At 51.4% G+C, this 22311-nt stretch overlaps 2 protein-coding genes across 6 annotated transcripts; both read left to right on the plus strand.

Moving 5' to 3' along the window:
- The first annotated feature begins 1446 nt into the window (after positions 1–1446).
- On the plus strand, positions 1447–8769 carry LOC103473069 (serine/threonine-protein kinase Sgk1). Of its 2 annotated transcripts, none has more exons than XM_081612272.1 (13): positions 1447–1771; positions 3512–3587; positions 4233–4296; positions 4779–4819; positions 4897–4954; positions 5029–5112; positions 5189–5320; positions 5433–5545; positions 5619–5742; positions 6539–6634; positions 6716–6871; positions 6944–7033; positions 7584–8769. In XM_081612272.1, exons 1-13 carry the CDS (start codon positions 1744–1746, stop codon positions 7746–7748), a joined length of 1227 nt encoding a protein of 408 aa, XP_081468398.1. In that variant the 5' UTR covers positions 1447–1743; the 3' UTR covers positions 7749–8769. The 2 variants fall into 2 exon arrangements, with proteins under 2 accessions (XP_081468398.1, XP_008421224.1); XM_008423002.3 differs by lacking the exon at positions 1447–1771 and adding an exon at positions 2928–3154.
- Positions 8770–10217: 1448 nt separating this feature from the next.
- On the plus strand, positions 10218–22273 carry eya3 (EYA transcriptional coactivator and phosphatase 3). Of its 4 annotated transcripts, XR_014089651.1 has the most exons (20): positions 10218–10690; positions 12712–12806; positions 13081–13130; positions 13186–13295; positions 13421–13501; positions 13570–13621; positions 14145–14242; positions 14328–14465; positions 15390–15475; positions 15940–16120; positions 16235–16371; positions 16443–16526; positions 16596–16685; positions 16919–16977; positions 17054–17217; positions 18570–18684; positions 18761–18882; positions 18962–19062; positions 20532–21514; positions 21783–22273. XR_014089651.1 is itself a non-coding variant. In XM_081612270.1 (19 exons), the coding sequence occupies exons 2-19, from the start codon at positions 12783–12785 to the stop codon at positions 20610–20612; spliced, it is 1773 nt and encodes a 590-aa protein (XP_081468396.1). In that variant the 5' UTR covers positions 10218–10690; positions 12709–12782; the 3' UTR covers positions 20613–22273. The 4 variants fall into 4 exon arrangements, 3 of the variants coding, with proteins under 3 accessions (XP_081468396.1, XP_081468395.1, XP_081468397.1); XM_081612270.1 differs by having other exon boundaries at positions 12709–12806; positions 20532–22273; XM_081612269.1 differs by having other exon boundaries at positions 20532–22273.
- Positions 22274–22311: the final 38 nt, after the last annotated feature.

A 22311-nucleotide genomic window follows, 5' to 3' on the forward strand; every position in this document is an offset into this window, starting at 1 on the left:
TTTACTTCCAGACAGTTTGATTCTCAGACGGAGTAGAAAAGACATGGAGGATAAACTTGGCTTTGGATGAACGGATATTTTATACAGAATTAGCGGCGCATGGATTTCATTGATACGTAAAGGTAAGACAGCAATAAGATGCTTTTGTTTAGTTTTTAATTAAATGTGCGTTTTGTGGGCTACAGTTAATGTTTAAATAATTCAGTAAAGTAGAAGCGGTAGCTAATCCACCACAGCAATTAGAACATTCAGAACAGACTGAATGTTCTGTTCTGTGTGCAAAATTCTTTATTTTATTTTTTTGTTAAATCCTAAAACATGAAGTGGCATTGTTGTCAGTTGCTATGGCAACGGGTCTGCGCGTAGCTTGGCCGATACAAAGTGAGAAAGTGGTTTTTCCCCTTTGCTGTGGATCATAGCGCCAAATTAATACCCACATTTCTAAGTTTCACTGAGTTAACGCGGCTATGGATGACAGGTAAAAGATTAGTCTTTGCCCTCCAGCGTTGTACGCATGCGCGAAATTTATGTACTTAAATTAACATGCATGGTGTCTATATTTATAAATCGTAAGTCGACCAGTGCCTCCCAGCTATGACCTCACAGCACGTCACTGACAGTAAAAGTCTAAATAGAAACAAACTGAAGAGTAACGCCTGTTTGAGTTTAAGAATAAATATTAATATTTTACATTTTGTGATCATCAGGAAGAGAAACTAATTGAGCATCTCCAGAGGTTCCTCTGAAATGCTGCGCTCAGGTTCAAGCGTCGAGCTAACGCAGCTAATGCAGCTAATTTAGCTAATAGCTAATGCAGCTAATTCAGCTAATAGCTAACACAGCCAATACAACTAACAGCTAATGCAGCTAATACAGCTAACAGCTAATACAACTAACAGCTAATACAGCTAACACAGCTAATACAGCTAACAGCTAATGCAGCTAATACAGCTAATGCAGCTAACACAGCTAATACAGCTAACAGCTAATACAGCTAACACAGCTAATGCAGCTAATAGCTAACACAGCTAATACAGCTAACAGCTAATGCAGCTAATACAGCTAACAGCTAATACAACTAACAGCTAATACAGCTAACACAGCTAATACAGCTACACAGCTAATACAGCTAATGCAGCTAACACAGCTAATACAGCTAACACAGCTAATACAGCTAATGCAGCTAACACAGCTAATACAGCTAACAGTTAATACAGCTAGCACAGCTAATGCAGCTAATACAGCTAACAGCTAATACAGCTAACACAGCTAACAGCTAATACAGCTAACACAGCTAATACAGCTAACACAGCTAATGCAGCTAACACAGCTAACAGCTAATACAGCTAACACAGCTAACAGCTAATGCAGCTAACACAGCTAATGCAGCTAATGCAGCGAGCGCATCAGGAATCCTCAGAGGGATGAGCAACCAGATCAGCATGTTCAGCTCTTCATTGCTGCCAGCCAATCAGGAGCCTCCGCTGCTTCCCCAGGTGGATCCAGCGTCATGGAGACCGACTCTGGGGCGAGAAGCTGCAACCAGACACCTGCTGATCAGCTCCCCAGGTGGAGGAGGGAACAGGTGAGTCAGAGCTGAGAGGAAAGTTAGACCTGTTCAGATAGAGCTGCAGCTTTCCATGCGGCGCATCGGCTGGACGCTCTGCAGCTGCGGATCAGATCCTCCAGATCCATCAGATCCTCCAGATCCATCAGATCCTCCAGATCCCCTGCCATCTGGACATGAAGAGCGGGAAGCGATCCTTCATCGGTACGTTCTGCTTTCCTTCCACAGACGATAAAAACTGCTGAGTCACCACAACGGTGTCGGCTTTAGTCCAGAACCTCCAGAACCGGATCCAGAGGAGGAACTTTGCTCCGATATTCCCAGCGTTCCTTTGGTTCCTTGAGGTTCTGCTTGGCTCCTCCACAGCATTTCAATCAATCTGGACTTTGACTAGGCCATTGCAGAACCTTGACTCTGTTTAAGCGATCTGCTGCTGGGTTTGGATCATGGTTCTGATGACGACCCGGTTTGGTTCACATTAGACTCTAGAACACTTCATGGTCCAATCAGAGACTGCGGGTCCAAACTGTCTGCTGGTTCATCTGGACCAGAACCAGAACAGTTCTGCAGTTTAATGCTGCAAACAGAACAAAACCTGAACAAACTGAACTCAGTCGGTTCTGGTTCTGACCCGGTTTGACAGCCCAGGAGAACATGAATTATTCACTCTCAGAGCAGGTGAGGTTGGATCGGGCCTGAACAGAACCTGGGAGACGAGCCGGACTCATGCAATCAGAGCCGCAGTGAAAACGGAGCCGGCGCCGAGTCTGGGCTCAAGTATCGGACCGGTTCAGTCGGTTCTGCTGCTGCTGTCCAACATGGAGACTCCTGCTGGTCTCCATGGCAACAAGTTGTTACACAGTAAAAAAAATAGCAGCAACAATTTGAGTTATTTAATCCACTGTAGGAGAAAATGTGGTTCATGTTTCAAGATTTCCATCAGTTTCAGGCGCAGCTGCATGTTTGGGCTCCGGTTCCGAACTGAACTGGACCGGTTCCGGATCCTCCCGCTGCGGATCTTCTGCATTATGACTCAGTTATGTAACTGCAGGTTAGTGGAGCAGCTGGACGTCAGAGCTCCAGCCTTACGTAACCGCTGGTCCATAAGCCGCTCTGGGTCAGAACCGGCGGAACATCTGGGCTTCTGGTTCCGTAGAGGTTCCGGGGTCAAAGGTTGCAGCGCGTGGTGGCGCAGTCTGAGGGAGAGGAGGAAGGACAGAAACTTCATCATCTTCCTCCTTTTCATCACCGTCCTCCCTGCTGCTGCTGCAGCGGAATCCCGTGACGTCACGGCCCAGTTGCTGTGGTTACCGGTGACGCAGGGGGGGGCGGGGTCTGCGGGCACCACGTGTCCCTTATAAAGCGGCGCGTCGGGCTCGCGCAGCATCAGAGGAGATTCACCGGACCGTCGGAACAGGGTCGGAACCGAACCGCGGGAGGATTCCTGTTTATTTTCTGCCTCTGGAGATTCGGTTTGATTCCCGTCCGAACTGGGTTCCCGCTGCGCAGCGCTCAACATGGCGGTGACCGAGGCGGGATGCGACCTGACCTACTGCAAGATGCGGGGGATCGTTGCGGTTCTGACCGGTGAGCCTCACAGCAACCCGCACTCTACCGGAACCGGTACCGGCACCAGGCCCGGACCCGGCCGGCGCCTTCACCACACAGCAGGACTCTAACCAGAACTTTAGTCTGTTTTCACGGAAAATGTAAATTTAAATAGCGGAGCCAGTGCGCCTGCGCAGTAAGACTGTGTGACGGGCTGAATGGAAAAAGCCGCTGGGCTCTGCATGAATGGAAACTCGGCTGGTTGCGTAACTAATAAGCCGCAGCTTTGCACAAATCTTTAACAATCACGCAACTGACCGCAGAAAGAACGTTCAGATGTCCAGATCACAGTTCGGATCATTTTTAATCAGACCGGTTCTTTTTGTTTCTCTGCAGCTTTTATCAAGGAGAGGAAAATGGGTCTGAACGATTTCATCCAGAAGCTGGCGGCGACCCCGCACATCTGCCAGCAGTGAGTATCTGAGGGGCAAAGGCGGTACAACTGCCCCGGTCAGGGGGTACAACTGGTCCATAACTGCCCCGGGTCAGGGGGTACAACTGGTCCACAACTGCCCCGGGGGGTCAGGGGCTACAACTGGTCCATAACTGCCCCGGGGGGTCAGGGGCTACAACTGGTCCATAACTGCCCCGGTCAGGGGGTGCAACTGGTCCATAACTGCCCCGGGTCAGGGGGTACAACTGGTCCACAACTGCCCCGGGGGGTCAGGGGCTACAACTGGTCCATAACTGCCCCGGGGGGTCAGGGGCTACAACTGGTCCATAACTGCCCCGGTCAGGGGGTGCAACTGGTCCATAACTGCCCCGGGTCAGGCTTCCTGCCCCCGCTGCTAATCTGCCTCCAGGAAGCCAGAATAGTCTCTAATCCCTGATGTTCTGGAGGTAAATCTGGTTGGGATTACGGTGACTCACACAGACCCGCCTGCGGGAGAAAGTCAGACATCCTGCGGTGGCTCTAAGCCGATCCTCAGACGGGACAGGCTGGACTGGTGCCAGAGGTCAGCCAGAGGTCACCTGCTGACCCCTGACCTGCACATCCTGTGGTCTGATCAGAAAAACCATTTTAAGGTTTAATTTTTAAAATGTTTCTGTGCTGCAGCTCTGAGGTGAACCACTTCCTGAAGATGGATGAGAATCAGAACGAAGCTGAAGATGGAGGTCCAGTAAGTTCATCTCTTCACTTTCCACCTTGAGTTGAAGTAAATCTGCTGCTCCAGCAGAGCTGAGCCGTAACTGATGACCTGGCTTCAGGCTGACATTCTTATGCTGTCTGATAGCCAGGAGTTTGATATATTATCAAACTCCTGGCTTTAATACTATCCATATTTTAGATCAGGTGTTTGTCAGATTTTTCTGTTTTACTGATTTTTGGGATCTGCTGTAAAAACAATATTTTTTTTTCTTCATTTAAATTCTTCCAAAAAATCCACATAAAAAAATCCACCAACTATTGTCAGAATGAACAGAAACATTTTTATTCTCTGAAGAAGCTGCAGACGTCCCATGAGGTGGGAAACGCTGCCACCTGCAGGTGGGAGTTGGCGTCATCAGAGCTGCTGGTTCTGATCATGTTTAGCTGGTTGGACCACCTGCTGGTTCTGGGTCTGTTTGGCTCCAGGGTTTATTTCTCCTGCTTGTGTTTCAGATGTACCTGAGTCCGCGCTCGTCGCTGGCTGAGGACGCTCAGTGAGTTTCTGCTCATTTCCTGTTTTATGAACTGAAGTCGGTTGTCAGACAGGAAGCTGATTTTTTCTGTCTGTCAGGATCAAACCGTGTGACTTCGACTACCTCAAGATCATCGGGAAAGGCAGCTTTGGGAAGGTGAGCGATCTGCGCTTTGCTCCTGGCGTCGTTTCTGTTTCTCCTCTGACGGTTCTGGACCTGGTTCTGCTCAGGTTCTGCTGGCCCGGCACAGGGAGACCACCAGGTACTACGCCGTCAAGGTTCTGCAGAAAAAGATCATCCTGAAGAAGAAGGAGGTGAGTCGGCGGCGGCGGCAGGTGAGCGGCTCCTGGTGGGACAGAGTGTAACGGTTCTGGTTCGGTTCTGATCCAGCAAAAGCACATCATGGCGGAGCGCAGCGTGTTGATGAAGAACGTCCAGCACCCCTTCCTGGTCGGGCTGCACTACAGCTTCCAGACCACCGACAAGCTCTACTTCGTCCTGGACTACGTCAACGGAGGAGAGGTCAGTGTGCAGCCGGGAGGGACCGGTCCGCTCCGGTCCGGTCCGCTCCGGTCCGGTCTGCTCCGCTCCGGTCCAGTCCGGTCCAGATGTTGACTCCGTCTGTTCCCTGCAGCTCTTCTACCACCTGCAGAGGGAGCGGGTCTTCCTGGAGCCCAGGGCCCGGTTCTACGCGGCCGAGATCGCCAGCGCTCTGGGCTACCTTCACTCTCTGCACATCGTGTACAGGTGAGGCTGCGCCCCAGCGCCCTCCGGTGGCCGCTGGGGGTCACAGGTCCTAATGCTGTCCGGTGTCCCTCAGGGACCTGAAGCCTGAGAACATCCTGCTGGACTCGCAGGGCCACATCGTCCTGACCGACTTCGGACTCTGTAAGGAAGGCCTGGAGCCCAACGGAACCACATCCACCTTCTGCGGGACGCCGGAGGTAAACGCCACAAAACATTTAATATCACATTTTAAATTAGTTTTCACATCTGGGTCCGGTTAAACTCAAAATAATAGAATCTATCAACAGGAAATATTCAACATGTTTACAGAAAGAGAAGATATGAATTTTAAAAACCATAAAATAAGAATGATCAACCTGTGGAGTGACTTTATGAAGCTGCATGGATGAAGAAATGAATAAATGTAAAATCAAAGAAAAGCTTCTGGATGGCTTTAAGGAAGATGGAGGCACATAAACCGCAAAATAATACAAAATATTCAGATATAAACAGCATAAAATGATGTTTTCTAGTGATTGATATAAAATACATTTTTATATCTGAAGGGTTTATTCAAGAATAAAGTATAAAACAGTGTAAACTTCTTCATCCAGTAGCCAACAACATCGTTGGGTTTTTTGGACACTGTAAAAACTCACTCAGTATTTTTGTCTAGTTTCTGGTGTAAATATCTCATTTCACTTGAAATCAGACAAACAGGAGCTTTTTATGTAAATTAATCCTTAATACTGATTCTTTTTTGCCATATAAGTGACAGAATCTGCCAGTAAAATTAGTCATTTAAATCAATATTAAGGATTCATTTACATAAAGTTCTTATATCTTGGAGTTATTTCTTATTTCTTATTTCAGGTTTACTGAGACATTTGCTTTATAAACTAAACTAATTATAAATGAGTGTTTTTGCAGCGTTTGTCTTTATGTATATTTGCATGTTTTATGTTTGTTGGTAGTAAAGCATCAAACGGAGGTTTGTGTTGCTCTGTGTTCCAGTACCTGGCTCCAGAGGTTCTGCAGAAGCAGGCGTACGACCGGACCGTGGACTGGTGGTGTCTGGGCTCGGTTCTGTACGAGATGCTCTACGGACTCGTGAGTCTCACTCTGTCGCGTTTCTGCTGCTCTCTGTTGAACCGGCGGCTAACCGGCTAACGGGCTAACCGTCTCCCTCAGCCGCCGTTCTACAGCCGCAACACGGCGGAGATGTACAACAACATCCTGCACAAGGCGCCGGTGCTGAAGCCCAACGTGTCCAACGCCGGCAGGGAGCTGCTGGAGGGGCTGCTGCAGAAGGAGCGCTGCAGCCGGCTGGGGGCCCAGGACGACTTCGTAAGTCTGGCTGACCCGCCGCGGCGCCGTCCCGACTGGGACCGGACCTCATAGTGTTGTGTTTCCCTGCAGCTGGAGCTCAAGCATCACTCCTTCTTCTCCCCCATCAACTGGGACGACCTGATGGCCAAGAAGGTGGCGCCTCCCTTCGTCCCCTCCGTGGTACGGTCACACCAACATCTGCAGCTGGTTCTGATCCAGCCCAGAACCCGGGTCAGAACCAGCAGCTAGACGTTGAGCAGCGAATGATTCACTCTGTCTTTGACTGGAGAGCCATAAAAATGATCAGAATTTAATTTGTTTTAAGAGTATAAAATAGGTTCATTTTGAAAAGTCATATTTTCATCACGTTTATTTATAAATTTCTGTTTCAAACTAAATATTTAATTCACAAGCTAAATGTTGATCTCAGATTAAAATATGTGGCTCCAAACTAAACATTTAGCTCACCTATTTAACCTGAAGCTAAATATTGAAATTGGCTGCTAAGTTAACTACGAGCTAATTACCAGCTAACTAAATATTTAACTTGCTAACTAAACAATGTGCTTGTTTTGTTTGGAGCTAAATATTTAGCATGCTAACTAATTAGTTCATTTGAAACTGATATTTATACATGAAAGAAAAGAATAAAGGTAAATTTTTTAATGTTGGGCTAATGAATTGGAATTTCTCGCCCCGGTTCTGACTTCCGGTCCGCTCTGTTCTCCAGTCCGGTCCCACCGACCTGCGGCACTTCGACCCGGAGTTCACCCACCTGCCGGTGTCCGCCTCGCTCTGCAGCGACTCGGCCGCGGTGACCGGCAGCGTCCGGGAGGCGGCCGGAGCCTTCCCGGGCTTTTCCTACGGACCGCCGTCCGACCACGCCTTCATGTGACCGGACCGGTCCGGACACGAGCAGCTCTGGTGCCGACTCAAAAGCATCTGGGCTGGAGGGACTCATGTTGCAGCACCGACGGGCCGAACCGACCCAACAGGAGAACATGTGCCAAGTGGAGGCGTTTCCGGACCCGAGGCCCGTTTGGGCCGGTTCTGGAGCCGCTGGTGACGTGACATGAAGTGCCTGATGTTGGGACGGGTCCAGGAAGCTGTGTCGCCGTTTGGACCTCAGAGGAGGCGCCTTCGTTACCGGACCGGTTCGGTTCTGCTCGTCCTATTGGTGTTTTCATGCAGAAGCTGAATTGCACTCGAGGAAACGAGGGTCAAAGAGAAGCCGAGCAGCTCCGGAACCGAAGGGTCCAAAAGTCTCTGCTTCCGGTTCCGGGACCAAAGCGACGCTTCCCTCGACCCGTTTGTCCTCGACCCGTTTGCCCTCGACCCGAGGAGGAAACCTGCAAACGGTCTGACCCTGTTCACCTTGAACGACCTGCAGCTCTTCCACCTGTACATATCATAGAGGATATTCCCAGCTGGTTCTGATGGACTCGTGTCGGGTCAGAACCAGCGGTGACCCGGTACCGCTCGGTACTGTCCACCACCACCGTAGCGTCTGTGTTTATGCGTCACGTAGAGCAGAACTGTGTCGTCTTGTGCCTGATCCGTGTTGAAACATATCTCCGTCCCTCCAGAACCTTCTAGAACTTTAGTCTTACAGAAGTGCTTCGTTTGGTTGGACAGGAACCGCAGGCCGGAGCCGGATCCGGCTCGGTTCTGGAAAGTGCAATAAAATGTTCCCACAGAATATCTCCTGATCCCGCGTGGTTGTTCCTGATTGGAGAGCATCGTCACTCGGAGAGGAAATGTTCCCGGAATGAAACCAGTCCTGAAGTTCTTCCATATTTGGAAGTTTGTTTGTTTTTCTGTGTTTTTATTTTATGTAAAGCAGAAAATTGGCTCCTTGAAGTGAAACTCTGAGCTGAGGTCTGGATCAGAAATGCTAAATAAAACCTTTCAAACTCAACCCGACTGTTTCCTTTAATCCCACAGAAAAAAATGTTCCCGTCATTCCAGAGGAAATGAAAAAAATTATTTTCAAACATCACAAGATGCTGACATTCATCAACAGCTAAAAGCATAACGACCCGACTGCTGATGGATGATGAAATGAAAGAGTTCAGTCATGGATGGCGTCATGTTCACGCTTCAGTTCAGAGGCGCTGCTTCCACCTGGCCACCAGGGGGCTCCACGTTCAGCCTCATGTCTACAGTTATCTCATGTTTATTACATCTTTTAAATGCTTTTTAAAATAGAGAATAACTATTGGAGCTTAACTTGGGCAGTTTTAGTCATTATTACATCATCTTTAGTTGGTCCGCACCGTTTGTCACACGGAGTGGCGTAGGCTGCCGACGGGAATGACGTCAGACAACAAGACGGTTAGTGTCCCAGAAAAACACGAGAAGTGACGCATTTGTTGGTGATGTGGGCTGATGAGATGTCTGTGTGTGTCCTGTGGTTATTAATAGATATTCTAAAGAATAAAACTACATTTATGGTTTCAGAAGCTAAAAAATGTCAAACGGAGATTTAGCCTAATTGAAAGAGTTTTATCCTAAGATCCTGGGAGCCAACATGGAGGCAGTAAACATGACGGGAAAACTTTCTAAAACTGGACATTTTATACAGATTTGCTTAGTTAAAATGCCCCATTTACAGTTTACTGATACTTCCATGTTTTGTGCTAAAGTGTAGAAATGTTGTGGAGCTAGTTTCAACACAAATAGGTTTTTCTAACAAACATGAGCCGTAAAAATAAGGCTACTATTATCACATAGATCCATTATTTTAAAAGTCCAAACACATGGAGTTTAAAGACAGTTTTTCACATAATTCAAATGCGTATCTCCAGCTGGCGTGCCAGGCGAGAGGCGGGGTCACCTGGACAGGTCGCCAGTCTGTCACAGGGCAACACAGAGACACACACACACACACACCTAGGGTCAATCTGGAGAGGCCAATTAACCTGACAGTCATGTTTTGGACTGTGGGAGGAAACCGGAGTACCTGGAGAAAACCCACCATGCACAGGGAGAACATGGAGACTCCATGCAGAAAGACCGGGAATCGAACCCAGAACCTTCTTGCTGCAAGGCAACAGCTCTACCAACTGCGCCACTGTGCAGCCCATAATTCAAATCTGTTATGCAAAATCAAAGACCGTGAAAAATGAGCATTGGTCAGAGCGGACCTGCTCAGTTGGCTGACCTCTACGCTTCAACAGCCCATAACGTTTTTCTAAACATCATTTTAAAAATATATTTGCATGTTACGTTACCAAGACACATGGATATTTCCATTTATTGATTTTCTCAAAAACTGGTTTGCATTATGTGAAACTCTGAGATAAACCTGAGACACAAAACGCTGACAGACCCGGTACCAGTTCTGCTCTCCATGCTCTACAAAATGCTCCGAATTCACAGAATGACCTTCTGTGTTGGCAGAACAACTCCTCTTTGGTGGATCGGGCCCCAAATCGGTTTCAGGCACACGGGCCCCATGGCTGTAAATCCGTCAACAGGATCCTGATCGCAGCGATAAAACATCTCAAACTGCTCATGTTTGGGTTTTCTTGTTCATTTTCAGGATCATTTTCTTTACTTTGAGTCTCCTGAAGGTCTGGGAAGTCTTCCCGGGTTGATGAGCAGCAGCAGTTGCTTCCTTCTGGCAGGATTTGACCTCTGACCTCGCTCCTGTTCCCTCTCACCTGTCAGCCGTCATCCCGACAGCGACCTCAGAGATGTGAGCGTTCTGCGCATGCGCTGTGGATCCCGTAGGAGCTCCTTCCTGCCAGATAGTGCTCCCTAACAACAGACAAAGCTTTCCTGCGTGGATTCCCGGGGAGAGAGTGGATCGAGGATCCCGGATCCCCTTCCATGGTAAGGCCGGGCTGCGGTGTCCGGGCGGGGGGCTGCCTGGGAGCCAGGGGTCACGGTTTCCCGCTCCGGGGTTCAGAAGCTGACACACGATGCCTGGTGGGACCGACTAATCCCTGGAGCAGAAAACTTTCCCACCCTGGTTCCGCCGGAGCATTGAGTGGTTGAGTCTGAATTATTCCCAGTCATGAAGCGTCGGGCTGCCGCCAGCGGCGCAGCTTCGCCCGACAGAAGGAGCCAGAAAGGAAGTTAGCTTCAGCTGGCTGACGTCAGGACTTTGCGTTCCCGTTGCTGGGTGCAGACTAACTCCTGGCGCGGTCAGCGGTGTTCCGGTCCAGATCTATGTGTCGGTCCGGTTTCCTCAGATGAGCTGCTTCTTTCCAGGAATTAGCCGGGTTCATGGCTGCACCCTCACTGTGTGCTCGGTGGGGTGTATTTCCTGGAGCCAGCTGTCTAGCAGCAGGATGTTTACCTGCGGCCAGGTAAACAGAGCCGGTTCCGGGCTTAAACAGGTTCGGGTCCAGAACCTCTATCCCTGCTCAACACCTGAGTCAGATTCTCCCACATCATCCGGTTCTGCGGAGACCTGGTTCCGATCCAATCCAACAGTCAGTCAGAACCACCAACTATGACCCACATCAGACTGGGCCCGGTACCGGTTCTGCTCTGTATCTCCTGAGCTGATAACACCTTCACTCCTCTCCTCAGTCCACCATGAATGACCTCTGCTGATTTATTTATAACTAGTCTTGTTTTTCTCAAATCTTCTGAAACCTTTTTCACCAGAACCGTTATTAAAACACGTCCACATTATACATCTGGACCCATCTGGGGCAGCAGAACCCGCAGAACCCGGCCCCCCCAGCGGTTAGTGAGATGCAGTCCTCATACTTAATTACAGCGACTCAGAGACGCTGATCAGGGCCCAGTCGCCCTAAAGACCAACGTACCTGGACAGAACCCGAACCCGCATGAGGAGAACAGAACCCGAACCCGCATGAGGAGAACAGAACCCGAACCCGCATGAGGAGAACAGAACCCGAACCCGCATGAGGAGAACAGAACCCGAACCCGCATGAGGAGAACAGAACCCAAACCCGCATGAGGAGAACATTTCCACACCAGGACCAGCTGGAACTGAACCACAGGGCGACCCAAACCGTCCGACTCCTGATGGTTTACATTCAGACTGGATGGATGCATCGGTCCGTCTCCGTCCGTCCTTTTGTCCCTCCATCCATCCGGAGTTGTCCTGATGTCAAACAGGAAGTAGTTTCCTCTGAGGTCATTGCTGATGTCTTTCCTTCTTGGCGTTGGGTTTGGAGGTTGGAGACGTTCTGCCAGTTTCTAAGACTTGGAAGCATCAGCCCAGTTCTCCCCAGTCACCCGGTGCTGGTCCAGTTCTGGTTCTGTTGAGCTGGTTCGCTGTCTTGAACCCTGGTGAACTTGATGAATCTGTTTTCAGCTGGTTTTTCCGCTCTGGCCTCCTTTCCGAGCTGTTGTGGAGTTTAGTGGTCCAGTTACCTAAAGCTTGTGTAAGTAGTGACTGTGGCTGAGCGGACGGATTCACGCGGCACGTTTCTCTCCCAGAACGTGTTCGGCGAGGAGCCGGCCGACACGTCTGGCGGTTTTAAATGAGCCGTCTGACCCACTTTGGGCCTCTCGGCATTATGTCAGGGAGATAACGGCTGGGCGCCTCCAGCTGTGGCCGATGGACAAATCCAGGTTAGATCTTATCCGGCCAGGCGAGTGTCGCTGCACCTGGGCTCATAATGCTGGGTGGAGATGTTTTCCCTGAATGTGGGTTAGGCCTCGTGTAAGGCGGCCCGCTCCCCTAATCCACAGGTCACCGCCGTGATGGAGACGCTGGTCAACGCCAGGTCCACACGTGCCCCACCTGCAGGTCTCGTGCTGCAGATCAGAGCGAGGCGCCGCACTTCCTGTGACTCCAGGCGGGGCTGCTGGGTATTTATGGGGCAGGAGGAGCGGAGCCGCCTCACAGCGCCGGTGTTTGTGTGAAGCAGGGTCCAGAGCGGCGGTCCGACTGCAGAGCGTAGCTGAGCCTGGAGACGTGGCGGCGCGCCTCGCCGCAGAGATGGACGACCCGCAGGAGCTGCCGGTGAGTCGCAGCGCGGCTAACGTAGCGTTAGCCTTCAACCGCAGCTCTAATCTGACTAAATCTGGTTTCAGCTTGAAATGCAGCCGGTGACACAAAGACTCATTCATGCTTTTATTCTGGAGATGTGATGTAACGATTTCACATCTGAACACGTAGAACTGGTTTAAAGTAGTTGGAGAACAGCAAATAATCTGTAATCTCCAGTTAATCTGAACGATCGTAAAATAAACGTTTTCGTTCCGATGCTGAGACTCGGCTTGTTCGGTGTGTTCAGGCCAAGAAGGCGAAGCTGGAGGCCGACGGGGGGCAGGAGTCGCAGCTCAGGTTGGATTATCATCATTTCTCCTCAGATTAGCATTAATCTGTAACTCAGATGAAGGGTCTCTGTTCTCAGGGGTCTGAGCTCAGGCGGGACTCCAGCTGCTGCTCTGGCTTCATCGGAGGAGGACGGCTCCTTCTCCGCTCTGTCTGCGGCCCGGATGGACCCAGGTGAGCAGAACCAGAACCTCTTCCTTCCTGTTTCCAGATGTTCTTGGCGTTTTCTCTGAGCCTGCTGTGGTTAGCATGTTGCTGCAGCGTGTAAAGACGCCTGCATGTCGTCGTTCTCCCTGCAGGGGAGCCGGATCAGGCGAGCGGCGCCAGAGGAGAATCGGACCGGCCGATCGGCGACGCCGTCGACTCGTTCTCCCATCCAGGTACGGCGCCGGCGCTGAGGAAGCTCGTGTCTGGACCGGACTCACTCAGAACCTATTCTGTCTTCCAGATGGCGACTCGGCCCAGTCCGACTACAGTCAGCAGGTTTACCAGGAGGCCAGGTGAGATTCTGACAGAACCGGCCCGGTTCTGGAGGCCCACTTCGGTCCTGGGAGTTCATGCTAACATTTGGTTTCTGAACGGTTTTACATCAGGATGAATGAATCTGCTGCTGTTTGTTTGGTGGCAGCGATGCAGCAAAGGATTGTGGGACGTTTAACTGACACAGAAGAGATCAATATATCGGTTATCGATCATATCGATCGGTTCATCCTGATATGACTGCAGAGGATTTAAATAAATAGTGATAAAGTAAAAGTGAAGCTTCTGAGAAAATGTTTGATGGGATTTTAATCAGTCACAGCTCATCTCTGCTCAGGCGGTTCTGGTCGGGTTCTGGTCGCAGCCGGGCCAGAGCCTCAGACTCCAGGTCGCCCCCTTGAGGAGAGATGTGTAGTTTGGTTTCAGAGCTCCTGTCCAGCAGGGGGCACCTGCAGCTGGTTGCCATGGGGACCTCTCTCGGGTCCAGTTTGTCTCTGATCTCACTGTGCTGTCCTCTGTGTTGCCATGGCGATGCTGCTCCAGCCCTGCAGTGACGTCCTTCAGCAGCCAGGTGGCGTTCCAGTCCGCCGTCTACTCCTCCTTCCCTCAGAGCGGTCAGACTTACGGCCTCCCGCCCTTTGGTTAGCCCCGCCCCTTCCTCCCGCAGCACCATGGCTCTCTATGCCTCCGCCGTGCTCTGACCCCACCCTGCTGCGCCCCCTGCAGGTGCGCTGTGGCCAGGTGTGAAGACGGAGACGGGGCTGCCTGAGGCGCCCCCCAGTGGCCAGACGGGGTTCCTCAGCTTCAGCACAGCCTACACCTCCACCCAGCCGGGCCAGCTGCACTACTCCTACCCCAGCCAAGGCGAGCTGTGCGCACACACACACACACACACACACACACCCGCATGCACACACACACACACACGCACACACACACACACACATACGCACGCACACACACACACACACACACATACACACGTACACACACACACACACACATACACACGCACACACACACACACACATACGCACACACACACACACACACACACATACACACGTACACACACACACACACACACACACACGAACACACACACACACACATACGCACACACACACACACACACACGAACACACACACACACATACGCACACACACACGTACACACACACACGAACACATACACACGTACACACACACACATACACACGAACACACACGTACACACACACACGCGCACACACACACACACGCACACACACACACACACACACACGTACACACACACACGCACACACACGCGCACACACACACACGCGCACGTACACACACACACGCACACACACACACGTACACACACGCACGTACACACACACGTAAACACACACACGTACACGCACGTACACACACACACACACACACACACACACACACACACACACACACACACACACACACACACACACACACACACACGCACACACACACACACACGCACACACACACACGCACACACACACGCACACACACACACACACACACGTACACACACGCACGTACACACACACGTAAACACACACACGTACACGCACGTACACACACGCGCACACACACACACAGACACACACATACACACACACACACACACACACACACACGCACACACACACACACACGCACACACGAACACACACACACGAACACACACGAACACACACACGTACACACACACACACCCTCCCTCCCTCTGAGGTGTAATGATGCCGTTTCTGCCTTCAGCCTCCAGCTTCACCACGTCCAGCGTTTACTCCAACATCCCCTCATCAACCGCCGTCAGCGGCGGCGCCACCGCCGCCGGACCACAGGTGAGGACAAAACGAGCGTCTGGACTGTCGTCTCTGTCCAGAACCAGAACCAGAATCCCTGCAGAACATGTTGGGTTTCGGTTCTCTGGGGTCCAGAACCAGATTTCCCATCAGAAATGCTGTTTCCAGTTAGCATATCTGTCACAAAGCGAGTCAGAAATAAAGATTAAATAATTGATCCCTGAATGCCAGAGTTCATGTTGTCCACATTTCATTAGGAGTTAAATTAAACTTTGCATCTGAAACAAACATTTTTCTCATGGAGTCTCACAGCAGCAGAGCCACAAACCAAACTTACCTCTGGGTCAAAGGTCAATCATCGGTTCATTCCAGGTTTCATCCACTCATTGATCATGTGATCAGTATTATGGTGATTTCTTTTTAAAGTATGACCTGGTACCAGGTTCTGGTGTCTGACCCGGTCCAGTCTCTCCAGTCAACCTCTTCCTCCTTCCTTCCTCCAGGAGTTCAGCAGCTACAGCTCACTGGGACAGAACCAGTTCTCCCAGTATTACCACCTTCCTCCCAACTACACGTCCGCCACGCCGCCCAGCGCTGACGAGCACGGCTCCGGTACCGGCGCCGGCGCCGTGGGGTACTCAGCAGTGAAGTCAGAAGAGGCCGCCTCAGCCGGACCGCCCATAGGTGCTGGTTCTGTTCACCTGGAGGTTCTGCAGAACTTCCTGACCCAGTCAGAACCCTGGCGGTCTGCACAGGGCCGGGTCAGGATCATCAATCTGTTTGCCTGTTCTGCTGCAGATGCGTCGCCGCCTGAGAACCCGCCAGCGGGGGGCGCCAGAGATCAGGACGAGGTCGGCCGCAGGAACTCGGTGGGAAAGTCCAAAGCCAAGGCCAAGAAGTCTGACGGCTCGCCGCCCGCCAGCAGCGACCTGGAGGTAAGTTCACCTGCTGCTGCCCACCTGCTGGAAGGGGGCGGAGCCTCATTGTTCACCTCTGCTGCTTCCAGCGTGTCTTCCTGTGGGATCTGGACGAGACCATCATCATCTTCCACTCTCTGCTCACCGGAACATACGCACAGAAGTTCGGCAAGGTGAGGTTCTGATCCGAAGCTCCGGTTCCGGACCAGAACCAGCATTTTAACACGGTTCTGGTTGCATAGGACCCGGCGACCATGCTGAACCTCGGCCTGCAGATGGAGGAGCTGATCTTCGAGCTGGCAGACACTCACCTGTTCTTCAACGACCTGGAGGTACGGTCCAACAGAACCTCAGATAACCAATCAGAACCTCAGATAACCACCAGAACCTCAGATAACCAATCAGAACCTCAGATCACCACCAGAACCTCAGATAACCAATCAGAACCTCAGATCACCACCAGAACCTCAGATAACCAATCAGAACCTCAGATCACCACCAGAACCTCAGATAACCCACCTGATTAGTTATTTATGTAAATGATGTTTCTCCGGGTTTCTTCTAGGAATGTGATCAGGTCCATATCGAGGACGTGGCGTCTGATGACAACGGCCAGGACCTGAGGTCGGTTCAGTCACTCACCCAGAACCGTCGGCCCGGTTTCCCTCGTCTGAAGTCTCTCCGTGTTTTTCCTCCTCAGTAACTACAACTTCATGGCCGACGGCTTCAACGGTTCGGGCGGCGCCGGTGGAGCGGCGGGGGCCGCCACAGGGGTGCAGGGGGGGGTGGAGTGGATGCGGAAGTTGGCCTTTCGGTACCGGCGCCTAAAAGAGATCTACAGCAGCTACAAGGGGAACGTGGGGGGTGAGTTTGGACCGCAGAGCGGCTCCGGAGTTCACAGGAACGCTGGAGACAAAACGCACCACCGAGAGTCAGAGCTCAAATCGTCCTGACAGGAAGTCACTCAGCTTCAGAGAGGAGACGACAAACTGTGGTTGACCCCGTTGCTAGGTGTGTTGCTAGGGGTGGTTGACCCTGTTGCTAGGTGTGTTGCTAGGGGTGGTTGACCCTGTTGCTAGGTGTGTTGCTAGGGGTGGTTGACCCTGTTGCTAGGTGTGTTGCTAGGGGTGGTTGACCCTGTTGCTAGGTGTGTTGCTAGGCGAGGTTGACCCCGTTGCTAGGTGTGTTGCTAGGTGAGGTTGACCCCGTTGCTAGGTGTGTTGCTAGGTGAGGTTGACCCTGTTGCTAGGTGAGGTTGACCCTGTTGCTAGTTGTGTTGCTAGGTGAGGTTGACCCCGTTGCTAGGTGAGGTTGACCCCGTTGCTAGGTGTGTTGCTAGGTGAGGTTGACCCCGTTGCTAGGTGAGGTTGACCCCGTTGCTAGGTGAGGTTGACCCCGTTGCTAGTTGTGTTGCTAGGTGAGGTTGACCCCGTTGCTAGGTGTGTTGCTAGGTGAGGTTGACCCCGTTGCTAGGTGAGGTTGACCCCGTTGCTAGGTGAGGTTGACCCCGTTGCTAGGTGTGTTGCTAGGTGAGGTTGACCCCGTTGCTAGGTGAGGTTGACCCCGTTGCTAGGTGTGTTGCTAGGTGAGGTTGACCCCGTTGCTAGGTGCGTTGCTAGGTGAGGTTGACCCCGTTGCTAGGTGAGGTTGACCCCGTTGCTAGGTGAGGTTGACCCCGTTGCTAGGTGTGTTGCTAGGTGAGGTTGACCCCGTTGCTAGGTGAGGTTGACCGCGTTGCTAGGTGAGGTTGACCCCGTTGCTAGGTGTGTTGCTAGGTGAGGTTGACCCCGTTGCTAGGTGAGGTTGACCCCGTTGCTAGGTGAGGTTGACCCCGTTGCTAGGGGTGGTTGACCCTGTTGCTAGGTATGTTGCTATGTGAGGTTGACCACGTTGCTAGGTGAGGTTGACCCCGTTGCTAGGTGTGTTGCTAGGTGAGGTTGACCCCGTTGCTAGGTGAGGTTGACCCCGTTGCTAGGTGAGGTTGACCCCGTTGCTAGGTGTGTTGCCAGGTTGGCTGTTCAGACTCTGAGGATCTGAACGTTTAGCGTGTTAGCGGCTCTGCAGGCCTGAGATGCCTGGTGAATAACTTTTTATCTTCTCGAGGGAAATATTCAGAGATTTTTCATGAATTGACGTCACTCAGAGCTACTTCAGGCTTGGCTGTGAAGCCGGGCCTGGAACCAGAACCTGGACCCGGTGCTGTCGTCTCGCTGCAGGTCTCCTGAACCCCATAAAGAGGGAGCTGCTGCTGCGGCTGCAGTCGGAGATCGAGAACGTCACAGACTCCTGGCTCACCACCGCTCTCAAGTCCCTGCTGCTCATCCAGTCCAGGTCCGACCCAGATCCGTTCGACCCGGACCCGGTTCCGGTCTTCCCATCCCACTCATGTTGTTTTACTGTTCTGCAGAGGGAAGTGCATGAACGTGTTGGTGACCACGACCCAGCTGGTCCCAGCGCTGGCCAAGGTTCTGCTGTACGGCCTGGGAGACGTCTTCCCCATCGAGAACATCTACAGCGCCACAAAGATCGGTGGGTATGACCCGGCATGGTGGACCCGCTCCAGGCCCGGTCCAGGCCTGCCCAGCCTCATGGTCTCCTCTCCTCCCAGGGAAGGAGAGCTGCTTTGAGAGGATCGTCTCTCGCTTTGGGAAGAAGGTGACCTATGTGGTGATCGGAGACGGCCGAGACGAGGAGTTCGCAGCAAAGCAGGTACGAGGTTCTGGAGATGTTCTGGAGACAATTTCCAGGTCCGGATAGTGATGGAAAAGGAACCAACTGTTTTTCTCCATGTTTCATTAACCGTCCGTCTCCCTCCAGCCGCTTTATTTAACCTTTGACCTCCAGTAAATTCATAGAAAACAGCAGCAGAACCGCGCATTCACATGAACGCCTGGCAGTGATGGTGTAACTGGATTTACTGCCTCTGCATCCAGACCAACTACCTACAACATGGAGCCTAGTTTACCTACAGGCCATGCATGTCAGATAACGTTCAAATATTCATGCTACCACAATATGAATGCATTAAACGAAGCCTCGGCATAATGAAGGAGTTAGCTAACGTCACCGAACTGGATCATTTCTGTTCCCCGAGACAAAAACAGCAAAAACTAATAATTATATCCAAAGCATGCGGAGCAGCTGAATCCTCAGCTAGCAGCTAGCAGCTAGCACACAGCGCTAACCGGAGGCTCACTGCTGACCAGCGGCCAGGACCGATACAAAATCACCGCCAGGAAAAAAAATGGCCGATTCTCAAAACTGGTTATCTGGAAGTCGTGACCTGGTTCAGCGTTTCCACAGCAACTGGTGACATCACAGACGAGAACAGGTTACAGGCAACAGAGAAAATGAAAAATATAACCCAAAAAGGATAGAAAGACGTTTATGCAGCATTCCTGGACACTCAAAGTACAAAAGAAATATTTATGGGATAAAAGAGTGGATTTTGTATGACGTCAAGTTTAATGGCTCCAGGTTACAGTGTAGTTACCGGTTCTGTCAGCAGGCGGCGCAGTTTCACTGCTTAAACTGTAATGTTGTCATAACAAACTTTACTGGATGATCAGTTGTCCAGAAATGGCTGCAGTAAACAATAATAGTCAATATAATAATAATAATGGAAGTATACGTATATACAGTGATCCCTCGTTTTTATTATATTAGGGGTTGCGTTCTGAAAATAACCTGCAATCAGTGAAATTCGTGAAGTAGTTACCTTTATTGTTTTTACAATTACAGCATAATTAAATCCTCTACATTGAACCCAAAGAACAAAACCAGTTTTCAGGTCAGCGGATGTCCATCAGTCTGATCCGGAGTCGTCTCATCAAGCCTCCGGTCGGGTTTGGCGCCGATTCTGGCCAGTTTTTTTCAGCAGGCATTCAAAGTTTCAGCTTCCATCTCCTGAATGGCCAATCCATATCCGTATATTTTAGCCAATCAGGATGCAGAACCGCGAAAGGTGAACCGCGTTATGGCGAGGGATGACTGTGTGTTTCTACATGAGATTATAAATGTTAACTGCTAAAGAATATTTAACCCTGGTACTGGAAGACATTTTAAATATACAGAATAAACAAGCAAAACAGCAATAATTAAAATGGATTATTCAGCTTTGACAGGGAAAACAGGCAGTGAAGCTAATCTGTGAGCTAACATGGCGTCTCCTCCTGCAGCACAACATGCCTTTCTGGAGGATCTCCACCCACGGCGACCTCGTCTCCCTCCACCAGGCGCTGGAGCTGGACTTCCTGTAGACATCCTGCGCCTGGCGGCCATGTTTGGGGGCGGAGTCTGAGTCCGCCCCGCCCTCTATGGCAGCTAAACTCACCGCCGCTCAGACTGACTCACGCTTCACTTCCCCCGTCTCCACCTGGACGTCCTGCGGAGGACTCCCAGTCCTGGAGACGTCCGTTCGGTTCAATGTGTTTTAGCCTGGACCCAGAAAGTTCTGCTTCTGGGTCGCTGTGCTCTGCGAACCGGTCCTGCATGCTCCGACCCGACCCGACCCGATCCGAACCGAGACGATGAACACTCGGGTCGTCTTTAATCCCAAAGAACCGGAACATCTCCTAAAATCCCTGTGAAGGTCTGGATTCCAACGTCGCTTTCCCTCAACACAGCAGAACTTTATCAGAACTTCACCATGGCAACCAGAACCAGCAACTGAGCTCCAGCTGCTGCAGACCAGACCGAATCAGACAGATTTGTCCTTCAGACATGAACAGGAAGTGGAGCGGATGTTCTGATTGGACCGTGAGGAATGTGGACCCGGTGACTCGGCGTATTTATGTCCTGTGCCTTTAAGCGTCGCTCCTCTATCTGCAGCTTCTTCGTATCAAAGTGTTATTTTTCCATTCAGACGCTTCTTCATTTCCCCGTTCTGCCGGCATTGAGACCCGGAGGCTCTCCGTCCGGCGCCGACCCGAACGCGGCTCCGATAAAGTCTCTCCGTGTTTCGGTTCGTCTCACCAGACGCTCCTTTGGTCAGGAGCGTCGCTTAGTTGCTGCGACAATCACAGGTCAGGTTACTGCGGGAAAACTGCGGCAGGAAATCACGACAGAACCTCCGGTTCTGGAGAACTTTGAGACATTTTGGTCAGAACCTGCAGGTTGACAGGAAATCTCCTGAAATCTATGGAAACCAGTCAGACCTCAGGCCCGGTTCTGACCCCGGTCCCGGTTCTGACCCGTCTTGGTTCTGAACTCAGTGCTGGTTCTGACCCGTCTTGGTTCTGAACTCAGTCCTGGTTCTGACCCATCTTGGTTCTGACCAGGCCCGGTTCTGACCACGCCCGGTTCTGAACTCAGTGCTGGTTCTGACCCGTCTTGGTTCTGAACTCAGTCCTGGTTCTGACCCATCTTAGTTCTGACCAGGCCCGGTTCTGACCCATCTTGGTTCTGAACTCAGTCCTGGTTCTGACCAGGCCCGGTTCTGACCCGTCTTGGTTCTGAACTCAGTCCTGGTTCTGACCCATCTTAGTTCTGACCAGGCCCGGTTCTGACCCATCTTGGTTCTGAACTCAGTCCTGGTTCTGACCAGGCCCGGTTCTGACCCGTCTTGGTTCTGAACTCAGTCCTGGTTCTGACCCATCTTGGTTCTGACCAGGCCCGGTTCTGACCCATCTTGGTTCTGAACTCAATCCTGGTTCTGAACTCGGCCCTGGTTCTGACCTCAGGCCCGGTTCTGACCTCAAGCCCGGTGCTGACCCGGCCCGGTTCTGACCCGGCTCGGCTCCAGTCGTGCATCAGTTCTCAAGAAGCAGCGGTTCTGATGGACCCGCTGCTCCGTTTCCTCCTCAGCGTTTCTTTCTGTTCATCTCACTTCGGAGCCGAGCAGAACCGGAATGTGGTTCTGTAAACTCGGGCCGCTCCGGTTCTGGAACCGTCCGGGACTGTAAATACATTTTAAACCTTTTCTGGCTCATGTTTGTGATTTTCCTCCACGTTCAGCTC

The sequence above is a fragment of the Poecilia reticulata genome, chromosome 11 (assembly GCF_904066995.2).
Source record: "Poecilia reticulata chromosome 11, P_reticulata-male-v2, whole genome shotgun sequence".
In the NCBI taxonomy this organism is placed as follows: domain Eukaryota; kingdom Metazoa; phylum Chordata; class Actinopteri; order Cyprinodontiformes; family Poeciliidae; genus Poecilia; species Poecilia reticulata.